At 34.2% G+C, this 13,618-nt stretch overlaps 1 protein-coding gene across 1 annotated transcript; it reads left to right on the top strand.

Moving 5' to 3' along the window:
- The first annotated feature begins 3,317 nt into the window (after positions 1–3,317).
- Positions 3,318–9,438, top strand: LOC122353124 (sodium-dependent phosphate transport protein 2B-like). The gene is given in 16 exon segments (XM_043251042.1): positions 3,318–3,538; positions 4,504–4,567; positions 4,648–4,758; positions 4,939–5,067; positions 5,554–5,697; positions 6,293–6,385; positions 6,388–6,403; positions 6,607–6,802; positions 7,029–7,124; positions 7,231–7,269; positions 7,271–7,316; positions 7,429–7,596; positions 7,782–7,898; positions 8,415–8,539; positions 8,634–9,006; positions 9,009–9,438. Coding segments are annotated over 15 exon segments (1,893 nt in total). The 5' UTR covers positions 3,318–3,538; positions 4,504–4,506; the 3' UTR covers positions 9,188–9,438.
- Positions 9,439–13,618: the final 4,180 nt, after the last annotated feature.

The raw sequence follows: 13,618 nt of genomic DNA, 5'->3' as shown, positions 1-13,618 counted from the left end.
TTAAATATTTTGATGATGGTGATAATGATAATGTATTTCTGAATTGGTCTCAACAATAGAGTACATTTGAAAATATATTGAGAGAAAGAAAAAGAGTTATTTTAAATACCTGGTTCACATTATTACTATTTTTTGCTTTATTATGGATCAAATATATGAGCTTGCTGAGCAAAGTCTAATTCAAAATAATAATAAATGTAAATAATATAACTAAAATATCACTGATTAGAAGTCACACTAAGTCATTTGTCACATTATATATATATGTATATATATATATATATATATATATATATATATATATATATATATATATATATACTATATATATATTTATTTATTTGTTATTTATTTATACATTTATATATTTATTTTTGTAATGCAAATCATACTGAGAGCATGAATTTTTGTGTTGCATGATCCTAGGTCTTAGACTCACAGCTAGCTATGCATTGTTTTTCCAGTATTGAATATATACATAATGGCATCGACTGTCTTCATATTCTGCATGAGAGATTATAAATTATCAGATCGCTGAGGATAAATTATATGATTTAAGTGACTGTGATTAAGCTGAGCTCCAAAAGCACTTGAGACCATAAATAGCTTGACAGAAAAGTTGTTAACAGTTAACACTTAGGTTAAGTTAATCAGTTAAAATGATTAACTTAAGCGCACTTGTTAAAAAGCACTCAATGCTGTTTTTACTGTTCAGTCTTAGATAATTGATAGCTTATAAAGAAAATATGTCACAGCAAAGTTTATGTACTTTATTCTGTGTCATTATCAGTGGTTTTAAAACTGGTGGTTTTAGAAGTGAAGATAACTGGACTGAAAACAGTTGGTGGCTCCATTAGTCCTAAAGGAAAATCATTTATTCAGTGTAGTGATCGATCAGAGTTGTATTGCTACTCTTCTCTTTAAGGTCACAGGGTTCGCCTGTTTGTATGCAGACTGGAAAATTACAGCGATACTGCTAGTAACAATTACAAAAGTAATGGCAAGTAACAAATGTAATAATGAGACATTCTCAAGTACAGAATTCCAATCTATTTTCTTTTAAAAGTATAATCCTTTAGTCTTTGATATATTCACTACTTTTTTTTATCAACATATGTGTACTATATAGGTTAAATACATTATCAGTGTAAAAATATTAGAAAATATACAAAAATGACATTTACACTGATATATTTTTTCATGTCGTTCACTGAAATTGCTTATTATTATTATGTTTATAATCATATAATAGTTTATAAAAGTTGTTTAAAATTAACTCTGATACAGTATTGGTGCATAAAAAATTATCTATAGCTTTTGTGTTTATAATTAACTAATTGTCAAAAAGGAATATTTCATACCATACTAAATAAGTGCTTTCCCTCACTAAATTCAAAACTCTCACAAATGATTCACTGTTAATTATGGTTTGATAGCCTAAACAAAAAAGAGGAAAAAAAGAAAGAAAAAGGGAAATGAGTTGTTGCTTACTTAACCAGTGCTTTTAAACCAGCAGAGAGCACTGCAGTTTCACTCTGCACACAACTTCCTTATACAGAGCCTAAAACTGAGAAATACATCTGCACTATAAGTTTGATTAACAACTATTTATTATATTCTGTCCTGTTTGTCCTAATGTGACATTTGATATGTAATTGTTTCAGGGGAGAAAGTTTTCCATATTTTCTTGTAACAGACCTTGCTCAGGGTATTTCACGCAAATGGCCCGAGATGCTGGAATAGACTTTATAGAAATGAATGGATAGATGTTTCCCTATGCTGTCATAATAAAGATTTCATTCATTCAGAAACTGATTGTCATGTGATCCAGTCAGATGCAGGGCAACAGAAATGTATTGATCAGTGCCCTAGATTCACTGTTCACACACACACACTGGTTTTGTCCTCACACACACTCTCCTGAGAACCAGCAGTTCACATTTGTTCTCTTCAGAGGACATTATGATTTAATATTTATTAAAAACAATATATGCCATAGTTTTGTATGATGAATAAAGATTCTTCTCCAAGGAATTCTTGGCTTTTTGGGGATATGGCGTCTCCTAGATCCTTCTATGGTGTAGGAACATTGCTTGAATAATTTTAAATATAGTGAATTATATAATTTTGTAATTTAAATTGTATTTAAATTTTATTTCTAAGCACAAATAATATTTTTTGTTGCCTTTGGGACTCAAATATGCATATATAGACACAAATAAACATGCATAATATATATGCGTGTATATCTATATCTATATCTATCTATCTATATATATATATATATATATATATATATATATATATATATATATATATGTGTGTGTGTGTGTGTGTGTGTGTGTGTGTGTGTGTGTGTATTGTGTATTATTTATGTAACAGTGCTGTCAAATTTCTTATGTATATATAATATATAAATACACACAATAACTACAAAATTTAAGAACTATTTACATGTACATACATGCTACATAATAAATATGAACAGTACACATATTGTGTAAACAATAACTTTTCTTTTGAATGTGATTAATTGTGAATTATCGTTTGACAGCACTAAACACACACATGCAGATGTATCAATTATATATACACACATGTATATATTAACTACAGACATCTACATATAAATACATGTAAAAAAATTCTATTATATGCTGCATGTGTGCGTCTTTACATCTAAGTAATGAATATAAACAGTACACATAAATCATAAATAAAAACTTTTATTTTGGCTAACCATTCATTTTGGCTCATATATCATTACTCATATTTTATTTTCTGTTTTAGGCCAAGCAATTTCATTTCAGTTTTTATTTGAAATGTATCTCTAGTTTTTTAGTTTGTTAGGTTAACATACAAATCAAAGTGTATACAAATCTATGTTTAATCTATTTTAGTACTTTAAAAGTACTACCTTTTGAAAAGTACCGCATAGCACAGCTATTGTAACTTTATCTGTGTGTGTGCCTCACACACACACACACACACACACACACACGTATAAAAAACATGACACATAGCACATAATGGCACATCACAGAACACAGTTGTACATTGGGTCTTCCATATCACAGACTTTAAAAACCAGACACCTTTACACAGTCATTATCTGATGCCACACTCGGACACTTTGAACCACATGAATGGGCACACATGCACACACTCCCTTTTCCGAGTGCTATCACTGACGTGGTAAACCTTGGACAGGGAATCCTAAATGATCTGCTGGGGGCTATAAATGTGTCTGACGGAGCAGAGGCTGGACTCAGAGCCACTCTGAATAACAGGAGACTTTTTGACTGATCACCTGGACACCTGGAGTGGTCTCCTTCAAGAAAAGTGCTACAGTTCTGGCTGTAGGTTTTTCGTTTGGTCTGCAAGTAACAACCAAGAGAGGGAACACAGTTCAGAAGAGAGAAGTCACATACTGAAAGGCAGGTGAAGTGGGCTCAAGACAAAACACGCGGCAGAAGGAATTCACAAGCGTTTGGACGGTGTTTGAGAAGCCAACACGGGCAAGCAGACTATACCTCAGGTGGGTGCTTTATCTGTGAAAATCCCTTTGAATTATGTTTAAAGTTTATGTTTAAAATATTAAATTAATCAGTTAAAACGATTTATAATCTTAATTCTGAAAATGCATGTTGTAATTAGTTAAATTAGTACTTTACTGTATGTAATTTATTACATAAAATATATACATAAAAAGCAAACATCAAAACAGTGAGGATTACAAATGCAGTTAAATGCAATGCATAATACATCACAAAGAATTTCGAACATTACGTTTCAGACTAAGCATGAAAATAATCTGGCAGTTTAAACCATCTTTATAATTGTAATGAAAATATAGCACACATATCTCGTTATTGATTATGTCAGCAGACTTAAAATGTATCCTAAAATAACCTGTTGTGCAACAGCAGCAGCATCATTGCATTCTTTTTTAGGAAAATACCAAACGCTTCTTATTATTTCAAACAAACAATTTAGTTGTTACTCTTTAAAAGCTTGTGTAAGCTTAAATTTTTGCATATATTGCCAATAAGTTGAGAATGTCAGTCGTATTCTGTTCATTGCCAGCGCTGAAGCCAGTGTGGAAATTATTTGGCACAGAGCACAAATCAATATAAAACCATGTGAGGTAAATCAATTGAGGAAGCTCTGATTGTTGTGATGCTCTTTGAAAAGTATCCATTCACTTAAAAAGAAATAACAAAAAAGAAAATACTATATTTAAAACCTGAAAATTATATATATATATATATTTTTTTGGTATATATCTTGTATATTTTGCATACCAATAAAAATTTTATGATAGTAATTATTAGTACATTATCTTTACAGAACCTGACTGAAGTATTGCTGACAATTATGAAGTTTGATTTATTAGAAAGCATTACTATTATGATACAGTAGAGAAGTTGCCAAACCATTCAGTCCATAAAACTGAAAATGAATCAATAAAACAGTAACATAACTGATATCTATATTTCACAGGCAATGGCACCACAAACAAAGCAAGAGAATGAATCTGAGGGGAAGCCTACAGAAACACTTGATGGTACGTACGGTGAATATTTAAACATGAGTTGTGTATCAAAATCAAAGCTGTTTTAGTAAAATGTCCCTCTTTTCTGTCAGTTCCCAGAGAGAAGTCTCTCTCCATGGCCCCTGCTGTCTCCACAGCGGCTCTAATAGAGGATGATCCCTGGGACATGCCTGAATTGCAGGACACTGGAGTTAAATGGGCAGGTAAGCTGAATGTTTTACAAAACTAACCTAAATACATATTTAGTTGTTAACCCTAAAGCCTGCTGTATTTCTGAGGCCTTTAAGTGAGGTATTAATGCTTTCTCTTTTTAAAGCTGTAAAAGATTAAACAATTAATGAACTGCTAATTCATATTTTTCTCTCTTTCTGTTACTTGTTTAGATCTGGACACGAAAGGGAAGATCTTGAGAGTTGTAACCACAGCAGCGAAGCTGATTCTGCTGCTTGGTTTGCTCTACATGTTTGTTTGCTCACTGGACATCCTCAGCTCAGCTTTCCAGCTTGTTGGAGGTAGGCTATGCTTTTTAGTTTTTAGTGAATAATGCGTTACTTTCCTGGTGCTTTAAAAGGACAGTCCACCCAAAAATTTGCCTTCTGTCATCGTTTATTCAGCATCATCGTTCCAGACACATGTGACTTCTGTGGAACATATAAGAATATATTATGTTGGTAACCCAGCAGTCTTGGTTACCATTGACTTTCACTGTATGGACAAACATACATACATACATACATACATATAGGAAGTCAAATTTGGAACTAAAACTGTTTGGTAACTGACATTAGGCTATGTACCCTCATAATGTACCTTAAATACCCTCATAATGTTACGCAGAAGACAGACGTCACACAGGTTTGGAACAACATGAAGGTGAAGTCAAAGACAGAATTTGTATTTTTAGGTGACCTATCCCTTTAAATTAACACGCAGGCTGCAGCAATGTTCCTTGGTTAACGTCAAACTATTTTTTAGAGCTCCAAATATTTTTTTTTGTGGTAAGGCAGCAGGGGACATTTTCCAGGAGAATACAGTGTTATCAAACCCTTTGGCAGGCCTGGTTATCGGGATGCTGGTAACGCTCCTGGTCCAGAGCTCCAGCACTTCCTCGTCTATTGTGGTCAGCATGGTCTCCTCCGGATGTGAGTATCAGATCAAACTAACACCGGCAATCAGAAGTATGACCAGTTTTCGATAATGTAAAGATGAATCAATCAATGCATTCTAAAAATGACAGAGTTTCATGCGGTCACACTTTATTTAAACGTCTAATTTTCGCTGTTAAGCTGTTAACAAACAATTAACTACTACTTGCTTCAATGACCTACCAATTTGCTGCTTACTAATAGTTAGAAATGTATTGTTTACTTTAGTATTTGGGGTTAAGTATGTTGAATATGGTCATACAGAATATGTACTTCAAGAAACAACCAGTATGTTGACAATAGGCATGCTAAAAAAAGCAACCAGTTAATAATGAGAATTGGTCCCTATAATAAAGTGTTACCAGTATTTCATATCTGACTTCCATTGTCAGTTGTAAACCATTCACTATCGTGTTATACTGTACTGTTACTTATGTGCCTGGAGCTTATTTTTGTAGCAAAATATTTGAATAGAACTGATTCGAACTGATCCGAATCAGGATTGCATACCTGATGTCATTATTTGACACAAAATCATAATCAAGTCAAATCACTGATGTAGGTAAATTTCACTTTTTGAACTTCTCAACAGTGCTGGAGGTCTCTACTGCTGTTCCTATTATTATGGGGACTAACATCGGCACATCAGTCACAAATACTGTTGTCGCCATGACACAAGTTGGCGACGGAACAAATTCCGCAGGTAAGGATAAGACTTTAATATAAACTTCCCAAACAGGACATTGCGTGAACCTGAAACAGATTTCATGTTTCTGAGAGATATTCAGAATAGTTCACCCAAAAAAACAGAAATGAGTAAATGATGACAGAATTCTTATTCCCCTTTAGTTTGATTGTTTATATAGTAATGATATCTAAATGAGATACGACTCTTTCTGTGTCCAGGGCATTTGCGGGAGCCACCGTGCACGATTTTTTCAACTGGCTTTCTGTCCTGGTGCTTTTGCCACTGGAAGTTGCCACAGGTTACCTCGTGAAGCTCACAGATCTCATAGTCAAATCATTTAATATCCAGAGTGGAGAAAATGCACCAGCCCTTCTGAATGTCATCACTGACCCACTCACCAATTCTATCATTGAGGTACGTAAAAGCATGTGTGAGCTCTCTCTGTATGCTGAAAGAAGCCAGCATTAATAACAAGACAGTGAAGGAGTGAATCCTACCCTTCATTAATTATATTGTCCTTCCATACAGTACAAAGTTACAAGGGTTAGTGTTCACAAAGAGCAAGAAAGATAAGTAATCTTAAACTACGCTAGAAGAATAAATATAAATAATTAATACTTTAAATGTATCTTTTTTTAAGCTGGATGAATCTGTGATAAGCGGCATTGCAATTGGAGACCTCGAAGCCAAAAACAAATCTCTCATCAAGATCTGGTGTCAGACTGTCTCAAACACAGTAAGCGATTTCAAATGGAAGAAAAAAATGCCATTATATTGTGAACACATATGCCAAACTACTGGGATTTCTGACAACTGACAATATGTTGGGGTTTTTTCACTAGACTGTCCAGAATGTGACGGAATCGAGCTGCAGTGACGCCTTGTTGGGAACTGAAAAATGTCACAGAAATTATTAACATCAAAAAATGTGAGTTTAAAACTACATCTGTTTTCTATGATATTGATAATGCAGCGATGTTTGTGCTAATGCAGACTAAACAAGCAGTCGTGGTCACCTATCTGTGGTCTCTCTATTTTAGGCAATCACATCTTTGTGAACGCAAACCTTTCTGACCTGGCGGTGGGTCTGATTTTACTGGCTGGTTCTCTGCTCATCCTGTGCACTTGCCTCATTTTAATCGTGAAACTGCTCAACTCGATGCTCAAGGGCCAGGTTGCTGTCATCATCAAGAAGATAATGAACACTGGTCAGCGTCTTTCAGATAGTTTTCAACCAGAGTACAGATTTAAAAGTTGAATAAAGCAAAATCAATAAAGCTGGTTTAAAATTTTTCCACACTATATTTTGTGTTGGCTGCTAAACATATATGCATTTATATGTATTCAAACACACATATATATATATATATGGTTGTTTGTTTTTTGTACACAGATTTTCCATTTCCATTTGCATGGCTGACTGGATACATTGCAATTGTGGTTGGTGCAGGAATGACTTTTATTGTCCAGAGCAGTTCTGTCTTTACCTCGGCTATAACTCCTCTTGTTGGTCAGTACAGCCATCTGTCTTTTAATTGTCTTTTATTGTCATTTAATAATGTTATTATTCACTCACCTACACGTTTTACCAAACCTATATGTTACTTTTGTGGAATGCTGAGTCTAATTTATGAAAAAAGAGAAATAAAGAATCTTTTTTATTAATTTATACTCAAATTTGTAAAAATTCATTTTAATCTTAATTTTATTTAGTTTAATTAATTTAGTACTTATTAAATCAGCTAAAATTGCATATTTGTACAAATGTTTTTAGCTTTAGTAAATAACCCTGATTTATGCATGAATTGGACATTGTTACTGTATATTGTAACTTAAATTTGAGTCTGTCTAGCAAGTCATATATATGTGTGTGTGTGTGTGTGTGTGTGTGTGTGTGTGTGTGTGTGTGTGTGTGTGTACAACTATTTACCTGCCTTTTTCAAAGAACATTTGGGTGTATTTAACCATTTAACAACACTCCTACAAACTAATAAAGTGTTCTTTTGTTTGTTATTTTTGTTCTCAGGTATTGGTGTTATAAAGATTGAAAGGGCATATCCTCTTTCCCTGGGATCCAATATCGGAACAACTACTACTGCAATATTAGCCGCCATGGCTAGTCCAGGGGAAACACTTGGAAATTCATTACAGGTTTGCATGACATGCAAATATATTCAGATGTATTCACAATCATGCTCACACAGCCAGTCCATAACCATAACGGCATAACTCTTCTCTCCATTAGATCGCCTTAGTTCATCTCTTCTTCAACCTCTCTGGGATTGTGCTGTGGTACCCAATCCCCTTCACACGTCTCCCCATTCGAATGGCAAAAGCTCTTGGCCAGCTAACAGCTCAATACCGCTGGTTTTCGGGCTTTTACATCATCGCCTGCTTCTTCGCTTTCCCTCTGTTGGTCTTTGGCCTGTCTTTGGCTGGTTGGCAGGTCCTCGTGGGAGTTCTTGTTCCAATAGTAGCCGTTCTGATCTTTGTTATCATTGTAAACATTTTACGGAAGCACAAACCTCATTGGCTTCCTTCTGCTCTCCGTTCTTGGGAATTTCTTCCTCTATGGGCCCACTCTCTTGAACCGTGGGATAGAGTAGTTACCGTAATGGCCGCCGCTGCTGCTGTTGCTGCAAGTGCTGCAATGTTACGGAAGAAGACAAAGAGATGGGACAAGATGAAAATAAAGATCAAGAAATTGAAATGTATGACAATCCGACAATGACTGTTGAGATCAAGGAGGCCAAGAAAACATCAGACAGTTGTGAAATCCTCAAGGCAACCTCTTTATAGATAAACTGAGCATTATAGGTTATTACTGGACATATCCAACTCAAACTGGTTTTGATTTTGAACACCTGCAGACGACAGGTTATATCAGTGGACTTCAGAGCAAGAATAAAGAGGAAAGCAATATTTCATTTAAACATTTATTTTTAAAGTTGTACATTTATATTGCTTCTTATATTGAAATTTTTATACAAAGATGCTATTTTGTACAGGATATTGTTATTGTTAAATACACAATCTTATGTTACACATTATGAGATTTTCTGATTGTTTTATTTGCAGCAACATGAAAAGCATCCATTTATTTTTAATAGCTCTGTGTGGAATTAAATGCAAGCCGACACACAATATTTTCTAAGTCAGATTTCAGCTCTGCTCCGTGCTTTATCCTCCATCTTACTGTTTTCCTTTTATTTATGTAAACTTTATTTAACTTGGGCTTTTTATATGCTGTAAAATCATCTGATCGTTTTACAATATTAAACTTAGTAATTTCTTGCAGTACATTAATGTATTCAGAATTTTAACAGTGTTACAAAACACAGCCGGTTGCATTGTTACACTAAAAAATGAAGACTGATGATAATGTTTCCTCTTGAATAAACAAGGAAGAATTAATTTCGATAATGCTGACACAGATAATTATTGTTATTCTGCAGGAAAATCTCAACATCTCTGTCATATCCTGCTCTTTGCACTTTGAAATCAATGTTTATTGCACAATGTAATTGTGATGAATTGACTAATGTAAAACTTCCTGTGAGAATATGACCACTAGAAGCCAGTTTCCTTTGCTGCTGTGAATTTGAAGCCACAGTATGTAACTGTGACTTTATTGTGATCATATAGGAATACAATATTACTAAATATAATGCTATAATAAAACAAAATACTGTGAAAGTACTGACAGGAAAATGCTGCAAATTCATACTAAAACTAAAACAAATGTACTTTAAATGTACTTTAAAATAAAACCTTATATATATATATATATATATATATATATATATATATATATATATATATATATATATATATATATATATATATATATATATATATATAAATGAGATTTTTATTGCTATTGTTTTGGGGGTGTGTGAATGCTATTATTAGTCTAAACTAAAATACTCTATCTATTCATTCCTCCTAGGGTTTCAATTCAAATTGCATTGATCACAAAATTATCAATATGTGCAACATAATTAATCAAACTAATTACAATTTGTTCACAATAACAATAAGTTTCTATGTTACAGTTCAGACTTTTTTCTTCTCAGAAATCAGAATTTTATCTCAGAATTGTGCACTAAAACGTCTGTAAACGAAAGGTTGATTCACAAACAAATTTGAACCTAGTGAGCAGGATGTCTTAATGAATCTTCCAAATAGACTTCACCGAATAGACTTCACTTACTGATTCAGAGTTAACACACTGAACTGCAAATCTTTTTATTTCATAAGCCATAGCATCCTTGTGACCCCTCTTTCGCTGATTTGTGCAATGTAACATTCCCCTCAATAATATATCTTCCTCTATTAGAGTTAATGATTCTTCTTCTTAGGGCATGATTATCTGTGACATCTCCTATGTTCTTACATGTTATCAGACAAACTCATGATGTATTAGAAACTTTGGCCAGTTTGAGGCAATTACCTTAAGCTTTGTCTCTGTATCTGTTCTATCCTCTATCAACCGGTTTATGACATGCCACTATTTTAAGGGCCTTCTTCATAAAGGGATGAAATGGCAGAGGGTGAAGACGGAGGTTGTTAAAGTTATCAATTAATTGATAATAACCAGAATAACGCAGACTCAGAATGAAGATGAGGGGGAACAGCTTTGTCCTTTTTAGTCATATCTTTATGATTGGACATGTTATCCTGTGGTGTCTATCAGCAATATTTATAGAGATTACCAAGTACTAAATGAACTCTGCTTTGTCATTTGTGGTTTGCTGAATAATAAAAGATCACTAATGATTAAATATCAGTCTAAATATAAGTTCTTGGAACTAACTCAACTCTTTTGACTGACTGTTGTGCAACAATTTTAAAATCGTGCTTTAATGATTTCGTGCATTTCAGTATAAGGACCAGTTCTCACTATTAACTAGTTGCTTATTTGCATGCATGTTATTATTGGCTTTTATTGTGAACAAAGGAATCTTTCATTTCAGACGTTAGTTGTCAAACTTCCTGAACGAGAGACTGTATCAAATATATTTTTGATAACAGCAATAAGGAGAAGATTGATTAAGTATAGAGTTATAAATATCATCACAGTCTATGAAGAGGGTTTATAAGATGCCGTGTTGTTGACTCACGCCTACAAGGGATTGTAGTAGTCTGAGTCTTATAAAATTAAAGGCATGAATAAGCATTTCACAGTTTCATGGTTCAGGCCTTTAAGGACAATTAGTGATTTCTATCTCAGCAGTTCTTGTTGCCGCTTGTTCATTCGTACTCCTTGGGAACACTGATAAGCTCTAAATAAAAAGAGAGATTGTTATTTGTTGAATCCTGTTAAATCTGCCTGCCAACAAAATACAGTTGCAGTAGCTAATCAGTTTTATCATGTAAATCATGTTGCAAACTACTATAGATTGTAGTAAAATTACGACAAGACGCTACCTCTTCAGCTCTAAAACATGTTGAAATCACGTGTAATATGATGATATAAAAAGCAGGTAATCCTAATGTCAATATAATAAATAAACTAGGCCTATTTCAGTCTTTAAACCCTTGAACTTTTACACAACATCAGAGTTAAATGCCTTTAATGCCATTAAAGATAAAGTTTACGGTCTCAAATCACATTATAAGTTAAAATTAAGTATTAAAATGTTCTCATAGACTTGATGAACTTATTGATGTTAATTTAATTGAGGGCAAAACATATAATCATTATGTAAGTAGTATATTATCTTACTGTAGTTACAGGTCAACCTGTCATGAAAAAGTGCCTTATTCAATAGGATGATGATCATGAATGATCACCTTGTGTAGATTAAATTAAATGTAGATTAAAACACAAAACAGAATGGCTAAAAACATAGGTGCCAGTAATTGTGGAGGGCACAGTATGTGTGAGCGCGCATTTGTGTTAAAGGCCACATTCTCATTTTTATCAATTTATCTTGATCTAACATAACTAAAACATAAACTAAAATAAGCATTAATAATAACTATATACACAAACTGTAATAAAACTTACACACTTTGTACTTTTACAAAAGGTACTATTATTTCACTATTGTTTTTCTTGTTCTTGGTATTTCTTTGTAATTATTAGTGGAGATCTTGCAATTTAGCGAAATATGTTTAAAAATAAATACTAGCCTACAGAACATTTGCATAGTGAAATAATACTGCCATCTGGTGATGTGAAAGCAGTTTGGTCGTTGTGGCAGATCTATCGCATTAGACCACGTAAAATGTGCAGGTTTATCATTTCAAAATTACTGGAATGTATGCGACTGTAAAAACTCTTATACTATTGACTTTTAATAGCGACATTCTTTTTAACTGCTTCGCGTCAGATCACTATTTCCTGACGTAGGTGCCATATTCCGCGGGCTTCCTTCCTTCTAGAAATCTTTTTCTCACGGCCCGCGCTGAAAAGGTGCGGTCTGTCTTCCCATCGTGAGAACTTTCACACGCGTTTGGCTGGCAGCCGTCCGCAACTTACTCTCGCGATAACAAGGGGCCGGCTCTCATTCGCTCCCATAATAAGCGACGGTGAATTCTCGCGTGACTTCTGAACTTTCCCACGCCTGTGCCCCCTTCCTGCATTATTTCTCACACTGCCCCTCCCCCTCGTCTGTTGCCGTGTTGCGGAGCGGGGGAAGTCTCGCGATTGTTGGCGTTATTAGAGAGAGTTGGTGAAGATGGCGCCTGTTGTGACAGGGTAAGCAGCGAAATTATCAACGGACGGGGCATGGAAAAGTCACAGCTAAAATAAGTTTTATCTGTTTAGTCAAGATAATTTGCTTTGGTTTATGTCTTTATACCCACGGCCGCGTGTCTCTGTGCTGTTGGCCCGTTTCGACGCACTTTTGCGTGGTTATGAGGTTTTCAACGATGGGCTCTTTTATTCAGTTAGCCGCTTAGCTTTTAGTTAGCTGATAGATTTTCAGCAGTTTTCCATAAACACTGTATACTGGGAAGAACAAATCTTTAACTGTAAACACAGTAAGGCTGTATTAACGCCGTGTTTTGAATATTTAACATACTTTAATGTATAAAAATACTTGTATAAAATTTGAACCAACTTGTGAGTTGGTGTACGAGTGAGAGGGGCAGGTTAGTTAGCAGATGTTAGCCAGCAGGGTTAGCTGGTCTAGTGAGTCCATAACAGAAGCTGGAAGCTTTCAAGAGGATCAAAATGTTCACTTCGTTTCATAGTTATACTACTTTTAGCTTAAAATGTAT

Source organism: Puntigrus tetrazona, chromosome 1, assembly GCF_018831695.1.
Source record: "Puntigrus tetrazona isolate hp1 chromosome 1, ASM1883169v1, whole genome shotgun sequence".
Taxonomy (NCBI): Eukaryota; Metazoa; Chordata; class Actinopteri; order Cypriniformes; family Cyprinidae; genus Puntigrus; species Puntigrus tetrazona.
Note: the sequence above shows the minus strand (reverse complement) of the source record. Positions and strands in the feature narration are given on the sequence as shown.